The 14,104-nt window shown below is 43.1% G+C and overlaps 1 protein-coding gene across 2 annotated transcripts; it reads right to left on the bottom strand.

Moving 5' to 3' along the window:
• Nucleotides 1–4,427: 4,427 nt before the first annotated feature.
• LOC149346064 (uncharacterized) lies at nt 4,428–8,270 on the bottom strand. Of its 2 annotated transcripts, XR_016292048.1 has the most exons (4): nt 8,245–8,270; nt 7,933–8,022; nt 6,731–6,842; nt 4,428–4,859 (listed from the first exon to the last, which is right to left on the bottom strand). XR_016292048.1 is itself a non-coding variant. In XM_089585341.1 (3 exons), the coding sequence occupies exons 1-3, from the start codon at nt 8,164–8,166 to the stop codon at nt 4,786–4,788; spliced, it is 420 nt and encodes a 139-aa protein (XP_089441467.1). In that variant the 5' UTR covers nt 8,167–8,220; the 3' UTR covers nt 4,428–4,785. The 2 variants fall into 2 exon arrangements, 1 of the variants encoding a protein (XP_089441467.1); XM_089585341.1 differs by lacking the exon at nt 8,245–8,270 and having other exon boundaries at nt 7,933–8,220.
• Nucleotides 8,271–14,104: the final 5,834 nt, after the last annotated feature.

Genomic DNA, 14,104 nt, shown 5'->3' with positions numbered 1-14,104 from the left:
TTTAGCGATATCGAAGGATGTGTCATTCAACAAGATTGGAGGTCCCAATGGCACCAACAGTCACAGACCCATATATGTGCTTCGTGTAATAAATTTGTTTTTCGAAAAGCTAATAGCGCTAAGCTTTAATAGGTTTCTGCTTGATAAAAACTTAATTTATGTAGAGCAGCATGGCTTTTCTGAGCTAAGTCAACAACTACCGTAGCTGTAACACTTTCGCAGCAGATAAACACTACTGATTTTTGTGAACAGCAACACTGCTGTTCACGAAAATCAGCTTGCAGCAGTAGTATTCCTCGACGTAAAAAAGGCGTCTTAAGGCGTCTGTCACTCTGAGTTGCTGACAAAATTAGAAGCCGGTGGCTGTAATAATAATTCTCTCTAGTTCCTTGATAGTCACCTGTTCGATACAAAACAAAAACAAAAAATATTAGCAAAGAACACACATTCTGCATTTCTACCCACAACTTGTAGGGTTCTGTAGCGATTTGTATTGGGTACGGTTTTGTTTTCAATCTTCGTGAATGACCTCCCGCAAGCTGTTCGATTTTCAAAGGTCCTAATGTACGCGGCTGACACTGCTGTTTTGATTTCAGCTGAATCGCTCTCGGCTCTACAAGACATAATATGTGAACTGTTGGATATTTCAGCACAGCTTTGGGCGAATAAGTTAACTATAGCTGTAGATCAAACTAAATACGGGGTATTCCACTCAGGGAGAAGAAACATTGACAATGATACGATTCACATAACATTAAACAACCGTAGGATTCAGTACGTGTCTACTCACAAATACCTCAGCGTCATCTTTGACCAACCCCTGCATCGGCATGAACACATCGAAAAGGTGCGTAAAAAGATAGCTTCCAGCTGCTACACAGTTATTGAAACAAAGCAGTATTTTCCGCACAACGTACTCCGTTCCTTGCACTTTTCTTTATTTCACTGCCACATTAGCTACTGCGGCCAATCATGACGCCAAACATTAAAAACCTATTTATTTACTATTCAGAGAAAACAGAATGAATGATTTCAGGTGATTGGCCATGCGTCTTCAAACAATCCCTACAGTTCTCTACATAATGAGCATCGTGCATTGCCCTTTGAATCCATGCTTTATTACATACTGTGTACATTCCTAAAAATGTTATCAATACATATGCTCCTCTATCATTAAGTTCTTTTCTCATGGCCATATGTAGCGCAAGACACGCATCAAATAGAAATTTCAATTTGCGTGCCAGTCGTATTGTATGCGGGGAATTCTTATTTCAATTTTCTAGCGCGATTGTCTGGAACATCGTTCTTGTTAAAGTAAACCTTGCAAATGACTTCAAGCTCTGCTGAAAGTTGTTCTTTATTAGCAAACATGAAGGGCCATGACCGTTACCTTTTTTAGCGGTTAGTTGAGCTCAGTTAACTTTTCTTTCCTGTACCTTATAGATCTATGGCTCTTTCTTTTCCGCCTGTTCTTAATTGCTTTCTTAGGAGGTTTTACTTGAAGTGCGTACTTTGTGTTGAGCCTTTTTCTTTATTCCAGTTTGTTTCTCTTTCTTTATTTTTTATTTCTAAATTATTTTTGCTCATCACGTCAGCCTGGTGCATTCTGTTTATTTTATTTTGCAGGACCATTTCACTAGCCACACGTCTATAGATCCAAATATTTTTTTATGCACTGCCTTTTAAGTTCGAAAATAAATGATGCTTTGAAGTTGATTTTGAGGTCTGTGGGTTTGTGCAAAGCGAAAAAATAAATGGAATTAAATAAAAAATATTCGCGATTGGGATTCCATCCCGTGGCGGCGCGAAGAGATCAGTGGCTACTGCGTGATAGCACAAGGCTATCGCCGCATTTTTTTCTTTATTGCATGGAAATCAACGAGGCGAGCTACCAAATGTTTTACGCCCACACATACTATTCCGCGAAGCAGACATACATTCTCATGTATTCCTACACTGCACTCCACCAGCGCATCAAAATTGTGGGAGGCATGCACTTGCGTCAAGAATCGATCGGGAACCATTCAGGCGGCCGTTCGTGCGCTGCATAAGCCCTCTGAACCATGGCGCACTGTTCACCGAACAGAGAGCTGGATGAGCGAGGTGGTTCTGCGTGGCGATCCATTATGCGACTCTTCCGCCGGCTAAAAATTTCAGTCGGCCGCATCCAAATATGCCTCGTCTTAAACTGCAAATTACTCTCCCGGAAAGCATTGCAAATTGTATGCTTCATCAAGTAATAGTACTATCAAACTAATATTCGCGCTTTCAGCTACGCGGCGGTAGTGGCAGAAATATGTGCCCTACATGTGTTGGCGTGGGCAACGTTGTGGCTGAAACACGGCACTAGAGTATTAAAAACTTTAAAAGGGCGCAGTTCAGTTGACAGTCGGCGCTTGTGTCTCGTCTCTTGTACTTTGTGGTCGTGTGTGTTTGCGCCCTTTTAAAGTTTTCAAATATGAACCAACTTGCCCAAAAAGAAGTGTTAATTAATAGAGTATTAAGCGTTGGCGTTCATAACATTGCAGCAGAAACGCGACACTCGACCCAATTTACCCAATATACGCCGGCGGCGTACATTGGGTAAATATGTATTGACGAAAAAATCTATATGACTGACTTCCTGTGTTAGTGCAGACTTTAACAGAGTTTTAAGGTACGTGCCGAAGGTGTCCACCTGGAGAAAACTGTGCTTTCACACAATATTTCGTGCTTAGCGATTCTGTACCGCCAACTATTTTATTGCGAAAGCAATACTGCTCGCAGTTTGAGCCTTCAGCGTAGCGCGGCGGTGGACACGTTTGACCTTTTCCTTGACCTCGGGTGTGACGTCACACCGGCTGAGAAAGCCAGGGCCCCAACTCGTGCCGTCGGCGGAGAGCGGCGGTAGACACGGCGGGCGGTGAGCCTCTCGCTTCTCTCGCTAGGAGCGCTGCGGTCGGAGTAAAGTTACACCAGTTGTATAAACAGAGCTCCAGCTGGTGCTGTCTGCGCAGAGCGGCGGTAGACACGGCGGATGCGGGCTGAAGGAACGGATGAAGTTGGTTTCGCAATTTCCGGGCTTAACCAAGCTGAGCCTCTGCCTTTTTTTTTCATAAATTATATGAAAATATTATCTAGAAGCAACTCGTCACTTGAAATAACTAACTTTTGCGCCCAGACTTTTCTATTGTGCTTGCGTCTAGGTTCAACACGTTTCAGTTATATCGCCGACACCTCACTGGAATTATCATTTAAGCAGACTGGTTTTTGTGGAGACTGCAATAGAACGGGTCACTCCTGCCTGTGATTACTTGAGCGTTACATAGATGTTTTTTTTTTAATTCTTGGGTTAAAAGTCCGGGAGCGAGACGGGCTATGAGGGGCGCCGTAGTAGAGGGCTCTGAATTATTGTTTAACGGTTTGTTTAAATAGCGCTGGCATCGCGAAGCACACGGGCATTTCTCAATATGGCCGCCGCGACAAAGACCGAACACTCGAACTTGCGGTCAGTATATGAACGCGACAGTCACTGGGGCATAGCGGCAGATATTTATAAAAATGTTCTGACTGCGGGGACTCATCGTGGAGCCTTTCCCTGGCGTCATATAACTGGGTTTCTTTGTGAAGAAATCTACAAATGAGTTTAGAGCGCTGTTTAGCGGATAGTTAGTGTGATAGTCATGACGTCATGCACGCTCCCAAGAACTCCGTTACCCTTAGGGACCACCGGTTATCTTGCCTTCGCATTACATGCCCTAACCAATCCCATTTCTTCCTCTTGATTTCGACTAGGATGTCATTAACCAGCGTTTGTTCCTTCACACACTCCTCCCGCTTCCGATCTCTTGACGTTACACCTATCATTTTTCTTCCATAGCTCACTGTGTTGTCATCCCTGCCTTTCCCCCCCTCTCTCTCTCTCTCTCTCTCACTGTGTTGTCCTTAACTTAAGCTGAACCGTCTTTGTTAGCTTCCACGTTTGTGCCACATAGGTGAGTACCGGCAAGATACAGAACCTACCGCCGTCACCTACTCCCATTAAAATGGGCACTTTTAATGGTACACTCTAAGAAAAAAAGGTGTGATCTTAGTCTTTTTGGGGGGTAAAACACTTGTCGCTGAGCTGACACCTTTTTGGGGGTAAGGTTACGCTGTTTCTTGGAGACTAAGTATTTATGCTCTCGCACGTAGAGTAATGTTACGCTCTAATAGCCTAAACTTGCACTGACATAAGAAGAGTAACTTTAAACCAGTTAGGTATAACATTACGCCTTTCTAAAAGGGGTAAATGTTAGCCTGAGGAAAGCATAAACATATCCTAGCATGCAAGGTGCAAGTTTGCACCTTTAGCAGGTAAATTTATGCTATGTATAGAAGTGCAAAGTTACTTTGTCAAAGACTAAACTTATACCGTCGTAAACAGACAAAGTTTGCACCCCTGTGGTGCAAGCTTATACCCTTACATGATGGATAAAGTTACCCTTCTAGTGGTACAAAGTAATGCCCTACTGCAAAGGGTATCTATGCACTACTCGGTGGTGTATTTATACTGTCCACACGAGAGCATTATTACCCTTCTGTAGCGTAAACCTGCCCACTGAATGCAGGACTAAAGTTGACCCACATGGTAGAAGCCCGAGTCTTTCTGGAAGCGCAGGCAGTGTCCGAATGTTGCGACGAATCTCATGTGAGATGGTCTGTGTAATTGTGTGTTCAGGTGCAGGTACTACTGCAGAATGTACACAAAGAATTCATAAACGAATCGGAGAAAGAAACATACCGTCATATTTATTTTGTCACATGCTACACCATATTACAGCAATGACCCTGGCAGTCTTCTTCGTACAGGTGGAGGCAGTATGTACCATGTATTTGACCTGCACAGAGAAGAAAACATATAAGGAATTTTGCAACCACAAAGCACAGACGACGTGATCATGGACTTAGTTAATTCAGGTCTAAAAGTGTAAAACACACAAAAGGCAGGGATAAAGGGAGATGCATGAAAACAATTCCACAAGTGCAGGCTTCTGTTTATTAATGAGAACCAAAATCAGAAATGATATGAAGGAAAAACAAAACATGTCCTAAATGGCAGCTACTTAATCCCTCACATATGCTGACATTATCACAAGCACGCTGGATTCTCAGGAAAAATCCAGAATATTGTGCCCAGCTGCACGGTCAGGCTGTAGGCATCCCGGATGCCAGACTAAGAAGAGGGTCATATCAAGAAACAGAAAAACATGTGCATGAAATGGAAACTACTAAAAGGTGATAAAATGAAATGCCGTTTAACAAACCCTTCTCTCCATTCTCGTGTGTTTAGTTCTCCATATCTAGAGTTGTTAAGGTTTCATGCAGCCCTTGCTAACAATATGTCTCTAGTCTCTGATGCCATTTTATGTTTGTTGCCCATACAGTGAATTTTCTTCCTAAAAGGGAAGTGTAGGTGATTACCTGAGCATCAATGAGCGATACCTCCAACAGTAATTTTCCCTGCATATATTACCTGTGAATTCATTTCCGATTAGCAAACAGCAGGAAGCTTGTGCCTGTGATGGCATTTCTGGGTGCATTCCATTGTCACAGCCTTTCGATACAGTTTAAATACCTGGTGAAAGGCCTATACACAAAGGCTATGCACTATAAATTTTAGTGTACTGCTCCTGTAAAACAAGGAAGAGCTTTGGGCTAAACGTGAAATAATAGCAAGGGCAACTTACACATCTAAAGAGTTGTCTCCACTCATGAGATAGCGTCATACCAAAAAATTATTTGGACCACATTACAATAAAGGTACCTTTTATTCACGTTCATAGCCTGTTTCATACTACACCTCTACATTATGCCTATGCAAAAAGCTTTTGTTATGGACTGGCCTTCACTGACAGACTACATTAACTACACAAGCAGCATAGAACAGTCCTTCTAAAGCACTATTTTTGCTTGAGGAAATTACAAATCTCGTCTTTTTATTTAGACAGTGCTGCTTCATCCAATGCTTGCAGCATATGCAGCAGCAGTAATTCCCATGAATTACATTTTGCCGGCACAATAGAATGTAACCTTTACACATCTTTTCAGATGCTCAGCATAATGAAATTGTAAACACTGACTGACAGCATGCAAGAATGGCTATTAAAACAGTTGCCTTACATATCTGCTGTCACATGCAGGGCACGTGAGCTTAATTAAATTTTAAGTTCACTCCGATGTGAAATAAAACTAATATGGGTTCATGTTAGTTATTGGAAATTATTCACATCAGCGAACAGCACCTTCCTACTCAAAAAGAAGTGTGAACAGTGCAAAGAAGATTAACAGCCTCACGTAGCTGCGTATCACATTAAGCTTCACATGCATAAACGGTGCTAGTCCTATAAGCTTGGTAGCATGCCACCCTGCCAAGCATTACCATAACTGTGTGTCATTTTTTTCTGACGCCAGCAACATGAATTGTAGGCAGCACCTCTCAAACTAATTCAATATGAAATTTTTGCTTAAGTCCAGCCTACTTTTGCAGAAAAAAAACTGCACTTATACTTCATGCCATAAAAAGTGATCACGATTATTCAAACCATTATTTAAAAATTCTTTCAGAAATAAGTCCTTGAAAACACTGAAAAGCTCTAAAATCTCTAATAGAATGGCTGTAGCTGTGCAACATAGAACACTATGTTCACGGATGGACATCAAGAGATGATGAACTTGCAACAATGTCCCAATTACATAAAAACATACATACCACACACATCTATTCCCGGCCACTTGTACGGTTTTGAAGAATCCAGGCTGAACTTCGGTGCTAGGAGTGACAATGGCTGTGCACCTTTGCATCCCTCCTTCTCCCAGGTGCACTGCAATAGAAGCGTCATTTATAGTATTAGTGTAATTATTAGTGATAACTTATATGTTCCTTAAACCACGTAATGGCAGCACACATGCTCAAAAAACGACAGGAATGGTTTGAAAATGAGAAACAACTTTTTATTCTAAATTTTATCCATTACAGCACTTGCCACATATTTATAAGAGGCATAATTGATGCAATGCACTGGCACAATAAGCCTAGACAAACTTCTACAGCACAATGGCCTGTTACCAGTGAATTGTCACTAAGTGCCTAAGATAATTAACATATTTTCTAACAGCCACTGCAGAAAAAAGAAAGAACTATACTGTTACTGCTTACGAGATTGACAGTATTCATTACAGAATTTTTTTTTCGTCGACAGCTTACAGCAGTGCAACCAAAATCCTTATTGTTCTAAACAGAAAAGCTTAGAGACTAGCGTATTCTTCTATTCAAGCTCTTACAGCGACATCAAACTTAACGTCTCTCTTTCACAAGAGAATACAAGAGCACGAAAAGAGGTGACATAGACTGTACGCTTTTGTGAGCTAATATTTGGCCACCAACTAGTCCCGACCTTTTCACTAGTAAAAAGAACTAAACAAGTCTACTTTTCTCTATTAGTTCGCAGCCTGAGTGAAGAGCCAGCTACATATCAACTTAACACCATTAGCACTCGCATCTTGCCATTTGAATGCAGTAAAACTGCTGTCATGATAAGTCACATTCTGGGTTAGCAAAAATATTGCAAGGTGTGAGCGAAAACGGCCGCATGCCAGGAAGCGCAGAGCACAAATGAGCTGCTAATTTCTTGCCTATGAATAAATAAATTTCACGTTTACTGTTTTATCGTTTGCTTGCTACTCCGTGGTAAAGAGAAAAAAAAATTGACGCCGTCCATTCGCAAAAAAAAAAAAAAGCGGCCTGGCAGAAGGAGTTGCCTTGTAGCGCTAAAATTATAAAGGGATTACTGTCCAATAAGAATCACATACAGTGCTGCGGTAGATGTGAGCACTGCGCGCAGTACGTACCACAGAAGCGCGCACACTAATTTACTCGCCCCTTTTTGAACGGAGACTGCGGTTTGGACTTACCTTACTGAATGGTCGTGAGCAGGGACGAATACTTTGCGTTGAAGAGACGACCGGCAATGTTCTTTCGCACAGCAGACGAAGGATCAGAGCCTGCAGCGAAAGAAAGCATGAGAAAGACGCCTGCATATTGCGCCGCTGCGATCGTGTGTTGTACACGATAGGCTCCCTCCGGCCGCACGCGACCGGCTCAAAACAAGAAATAGCAACAAGTAGCGGCTCGCGCGCACAATCCATGATAAAGCATCTTTACAGAACACACCATAATCTGATGGCAGGAAACAACCCGAATGACCAAACGAATAGATCACTTACTTGTAGGGTTGAAATTTGGCGCGAAGGATCCGTACGATGAGCTGCGCCGCGACGACCTGGCGTGCGCTGTTTCTTCCAGGCGTTCACTCTTTCGCGAAGATGTCGCCCACTGCAGCGTCACACATCGATGAAGCGTGCACGATGAAGTAATTGCTGAGCACAAGCGAACACGAACGCACACGGGCCACACAGCTCAAAATGAGGAACGCGCGCCCTGACTCGCACGCACGACACCCTGCAACAACTACGACGAGCGTCACGTGTAAGCAGCGGCTTCGTCTTCGACTCTAGGGGAGGAAATAGCCAATCCAAATAGACAGGCACGTGACCGAAAAAGAGAAGGAAAAAGCTACAAGCCACTGCCATTGCTTTGCGCCTTCTTTTGTTCGGCGAGGCAACGCGATTTCCCTCTTTCCTTTTTCTCCGCTGACTGAGGGAACCAGTGCTCCAAGGTCATGCCGCCCGCGTGCGGGGCAACAGCCTTTGGAGCTTGCAATGTGCGGGTTCGCTTCTTTTTGCGTGCGCCGCTCTGTCCATGTGGTACTGATTTTTCCGCGCTCTCCGCGTGCTCACAGCTCTTTCGTTCTCGGGTACAACGAGCGCCTTGCAGTATGCGTTTGAAATATTTAGTGCAGCCGGCTGTTACGCAGATGCTGCCGTAAATCTACGGTGTATGCAACAGAATAGTTTTCAGAGTAGTGGAACGTACGTTCTCGTCAGCTCTCATTTACTGCCGCACGCGGAAGGCACTGCGAAATATATATCAATGAACTGCCCTTCCTGCACTGCTAAGTCATTCATAGAACTATCTAAAAAAGCGATGTAAATGCTACAGCATTACTGATTCCACGTCAGATACATACAGTCTGCAATATTGGTATGACATTTCAGCTTTCTTTTTGCTTATGAGGCCGCACGTGTTAGGAGAATTCGAAAAAAGCAAAAAACCAGCTCTAGTTCAAAAATATTTTAGTTCACGCGAAATAGACACAGCTATAGAAATATGGATTTATTAAAGCCGCACCGAGTAGAAAGAAGTTTCAGGCAAAAAAAGGGGATTCACGAGATTTGAACTTTTGAAGAATTGGCGCAGAAGAGGGTTTCAAGCGGCAGTCGACCACTGCTGATGCAGCAGTTCTCACCTCTCATCGTTCCAGAGTTCGCGAAGTTCTCAAAATATTTTCAAAATGGGTCAACAGAGCAGAAATGGAGCACTGGCAACGCTATGGCAGCAAGCACCCGTTAAGACGCTTAAACCGACTGGTTATTCGGGCGATTCCGTCTATTATACGCGCTTTCATTTTATTCAATATAGGCAGTTGCCACCGCTGAATTTATGCTTTTGTTAAAGATTGGTTCGTCAGTGCGATACAATGTGTCCTTTAGCTCAGTTTTATTTGTGCGTACAAGACAAAAGTCTCAGTCATCCGAAGCAACTTACGATGATGAAGGAAAACCTGCCAGTATACGCCGTAGCTTCATTTATTTTCGAGCTTGGGTCTTCGGGCTGCGTCTATCTAGTGCAATATACTGTTTAGTGCTTATCATTAGCCTCTAAAAGAAAGAGTTATTTCCTGACGCATGAACCATTCCATAAGAATTCACAATGCACTGCCGCAATATAAGCGCCTTGATTACTGTTTCCTCTGGCACCCGGTTTGTTGCGGAATTCGATGCTTCCATAGCGCCACAGTTCGAAAAAAAAATTGGAGGCAGTCAACTTCATTTCTGACTATCAGTACTACTTGACTGCATTAAAGCTGCGCGGAACAACCTAAAAGCTAAAAGTTACGTACACGTACACTGAGTTTAAGCTAATTTCTGCTCTTGTAGGCGTGCAGCACAATTTCATACGCAAGAGAAGTTCGAATAGACTTAAATCGCGTTAGTAACCTCGCTCCCTGTTTATAAATTTAAAACAAGCTGAAATTGAACTGCTTCTATGTGAAATACTTGTATGCGCCAAAACATGATCAGGAAATGCAGCTATCTCAAAAACTGATTACTATGGGCTTCGCTATCTTGTGCCGAGAGAAAGGATCCGTACATTTGTTGGAAAGGAAACGTAGAAATGTCTTTTACGCTGCGTTGAGGAATTTACGAGCAGATGTACAAATGCTGGTGATCTCATAGTAGACCAGCAAAAGTGCGACTCTGAGGCCTGGCTCGTGTCTTGGTAAAAGTGCTCTAAACAAAAAAGTACCTATATATATGAAATGTTCAGGCCACGTTCACAACTCAGTTCGGATGCAGAATTATTCCTTCCCTAGTTTCTTGCATTTTTGTTTTTCAGCGTTGTCAATATTAGTGGTGAAGATCACGCATTCATCAGCGAGTAGGGCTCTGTTTTGTTGTTGAAATGGAGCAGAAATATGAGAGTGCAATTTATTCGGGATTTGCGTTACACTGCATCTTCAGCTAACATAAAATTACTGCGTCAACAATCTCGCTCGTTCGTCCGATTTTGATTTATTAACTTGTATGCATGTTAACCTGAACCCTTTCTGTTATTCGTCTGTTATTTGCTCAGGAACATGTGCCACAACGAGGGGTTATTCGAAAAGCAGTGCACGTTATTCGAAATTGTACGGAGGGAATTAAGCCCCCTGGTGTTTATCGTATACGCTATTAGAAAATGAAGAACAGCGCTGACTAATAGCGCTTACGCTGGCTGTGAAGCAAAACTGTTCCTTTTAAAGCTTTTATTACCGCTTTAATAAAAGCTTAACCACAAGCCGAAATTATAAACGCAATAATTTCCATGCCTCTGGTGTGTTGAAGCGCTAAACTGTTGATTTCGTTCAGAGCTGCGATTGGTCAAAGGAGTAGCAGCACCGATCATGCCGTCTGTCTTTGCTGACTTACTTCTTTTTTAAAATGATATCCAATCATGAGTATGAGAGCACATGCACCGAGTATTAGTGATTATTTTGGCCGTTAGCAACCAAGAGCATGTTTGCAGGCGTGATGGTTGTCGTGGCCTATCGCGGCCAATGCACCTTTTTTCAGTAACGTTCTGTGCATCCGCCAAGCCGCCTCGTCCGCCATTATTGCCGACCATGTCAGGCGGAGATGGGCAGAAGATCGCTGTACGTGTTCTTCGAAGAAATAGCTTCTGGTCCCTTGAAGAAGCGAGGAGGCGCGGTCAGTTTCGCCAGCGCGGATGAAAGGATCAATGCAGTGGGGGAGCGTGAGCCAGAGTAGCTCTTAACTATTGTCCTCAAAATAACCCCGCCACCCCGCTTTCGGGAGAGGGCCGTCTTCGAGAGGGGAGGCGGTGAGGGCTGCATACTTTGCTGTACATGTCTTCGCGCAGAGGGAACACAGCTGGTTTGAAGAGTAAAAAAAGGGGTAAGTTTTCTCAAAGAGACTAACGGCCTCCACCACCTCCACACGGGTGTAACGATGCACTCCGCCAAGTGCATCGTTAGTCCATGCGCCTTCAGATAGCATAAGTCGTGAAGATGCACCCTTCTTACACCCTTTTTTCTTAGAGTGTAGGACTTTTCCCAAAGGGAGTACTTTTCGGGTGCAGGGAAGAAGGCGTGTAGTGGAGCTTCAGGATTATACGATGAACCATTTTCAAGCGAGCGTCTCATGTTGAAGGATCTAGGACCGTGATTAGCCCTTCGTCGTTCGAAACATCAGCACTAAACTCATTTCTCTCTGGGTAAATCAATGTCCTAAGTTTACTCAGCCTCTATTAATTTTAAAGTTTCCGCAAACTGTTTTGGCATTTACGCTATTTGAAACACTTCCTGGATGCTGAAAATCGTAAGGAACGTTGAAGCGAGTTCTTAGCACCCGTACTGCTTTTGCAGTTAGTTTGCTAGTTGAATCCAAAGAACGTTGGTATTTAAATGGTCCTTTCCAGCAAACCTTTGCGCCATAAAGACAGGACAAATGACAGAAAAAAGTACAGCTGTCTCCAAATTTCCAGCAGTACGGAAGGAAAACTTTATCCACCCACAAATTCAAAAACAAGCAAGGACTATGTCTCTATCTATCACAAATCAGGAGTGAAAAATAAAAGAACCGAACAGGCTCTCAGATATCATCCCCGAGTAATAAAAGTAGAACTAAAAACAAAAAAAGACTAGAATAAAAAGCCAAACCTGAGCCATAGAGAACACTGGCTGTTATCTGGAACTGAGAAGGCAGAGGAGGAGAAGGAAATGCAGGGAGGTTAACTCAAAGAAGAAACCGGTTGGCCCAAACAATGCCCATCCCAAACAGGATGAAGCAGTTTGCTCCCTGCCTGAGATCGGCCCGTTGAAAATATTGTACTCAGAAAGTACAAGCAAGCTTTGACCGCCAACTAGAACGCTTAAAAGAGACAAGCCTTCTGCTCTCGGCACTTCGTTCTGTTGCAAAGACTTTCTTGAAAAGAATGCGCAAGCATAACTACAGAGATGTGAGCGCCTTAAAAAATGACTTGAAAGTTTGGAGAGTAAAACGTCTCTCTCGTTTTTTGTTCATTGCAACAAAGAAGAAACAAAACCGCCAAAATTTCCGAGCAAAGTTCTGTACATGCTCTTTTAAAATCCTGTAATTGTACGGAGTGTATATTGCCGCCTTCCTCTCTTCTACGACTCCCGGCTTTCTTTCCCTCTTTCTGTCCTTGCCCTGTCCTTTTATTACCGTTAGCCGCCGCTCAGGGGCTTCAGGTTTCGATGGCAGATGCCGCGGCTAGCAACATGTGTTCCTTCAGTTTATATTTTTATTTATTTAATAACAATAAATAGCCACTAACAACAACGTTATCTACACAACGCAATCTCACTGCGCAAAGTAAGATTTCACCTCAATGAGCGGTTTGCGAGTGTGCCAAGCACCTTGAGCCATCCACAAGGTAGAAATGTCTCGTAGCAACCAACCGCGGACGTAAGACGCATGTCAGCTACTCCCAATTAACCTATCGTATTTATCGTGTCAAAGAAACTGGTCGAAGTTTGGTAATGTGCATATGATGTTGCAGGACTTCGTGAGTGCGCATGCAAAATCTCGCGTACGGGCATTCGAACCTTAACGCGGGAAAAGGAGCACAAAGGAGCATTTTCTTGTCCAGCAGTGAGGAGTTACTGATGCAATGATTTTCTCCGAACAAAAATTAGGCGTTTTCAGTGCTTTAAAAATTTCTTGAAATCTTACATTTTTTAGCGCGAAAGGAGCGCTGATAATCCTGGACGCAGAAAAAAACAAGATAAGGCAATTTAAAAGTCCTTCCCTATATGCCTAAACAAATGTCTTACGGATGGCTAGTAATTTCGGCATTTACGCTGTTGTTCAGGTGCTTTGAAACTGTCTCGCCTGTGTGCTCCGACCAGCAAGTCCCATGACTTAAAGGAAGGTTGCGACATCATACAAGAATCTAAATTTCTTCCTTGCACTGCGCGCATTGTAACACAGTATATCATAGCTGTGCCGCTGTTTCAGACAGGTCACTCAGGACGCTCTTTGAATGACAGGCCTACAGGCTCTCTCTTGGCTCTACGTTGGCTCGATTTGTCTTTGCATTACAAAACATGCTGTCTAAATCACAATCCTTTGCCTTGCTCAACAGTGGCCATTGGACGCGTGGCTCAGGAAATTGTGGAGGCTCTAATAATTAGAAAGACTCATTCTAACTCGTGTATGAGTATGGCATCTGTTGCCCACATAAACACAGAGGTGACATGTAAAAGGGCCAAATTACATTCATTGTTCTATGTTGCCTTGGTTTGGTTGTCTGATCTTTGTAACGTTTTAATTTTGGTTGTTTGGTCTTTAAGCTGAGCTATGATGCCTTCTGGCCTCTTTGTTTTTTTTCGTGTACGTTTGACATTTATAGTGTCACGCAGTGGTGGCTGCACTCTAGAGA

The sequence above is a fragment of the Amblyomma mixtum genome, chromosome 4 (genome assembly GCF_055824585.1).
Source record: "Amblyomma mixtum isolate Tamu chromosome 4, ASM5582458v1, whole genome shotgun sequence".
Classification (NCBI taxonomy): domain Eukaryota; kingdom Metazoa; phylum Arthropoda; class Arachnida; order Ixodida; family Ixodidae; genus Amblyomma; species Amblyomma mixtum.
Note: the sequence above shows the minus strand (reverse complement) of the source record. Positions and strands in the feature narration are given on the sequence as shown.

Coding starts and splice junctions, on each gene's coding strand:
- LOC149346064 (XM_089585341.1), bottom strand. CDS start 8,166: ATGGATTGTGCGCGCGAGCCGCTACTTGTTGCTATTTCTTGTTTTGAG. Junction 6,843..7,932: donor GCTCACGACCATTCAGTAAG/GTAAGTCCAAAC, acceptor CTTCTATTGCAG/TGCACCTGGGAGAAGGAGGG. Junction 4,860..6,730: donor GCCGGGAATAGATGTGTGTG/GTATGTATGTTT, acceptor TTCTCTGTGCAG/GTCAAATACATGGTACATAC.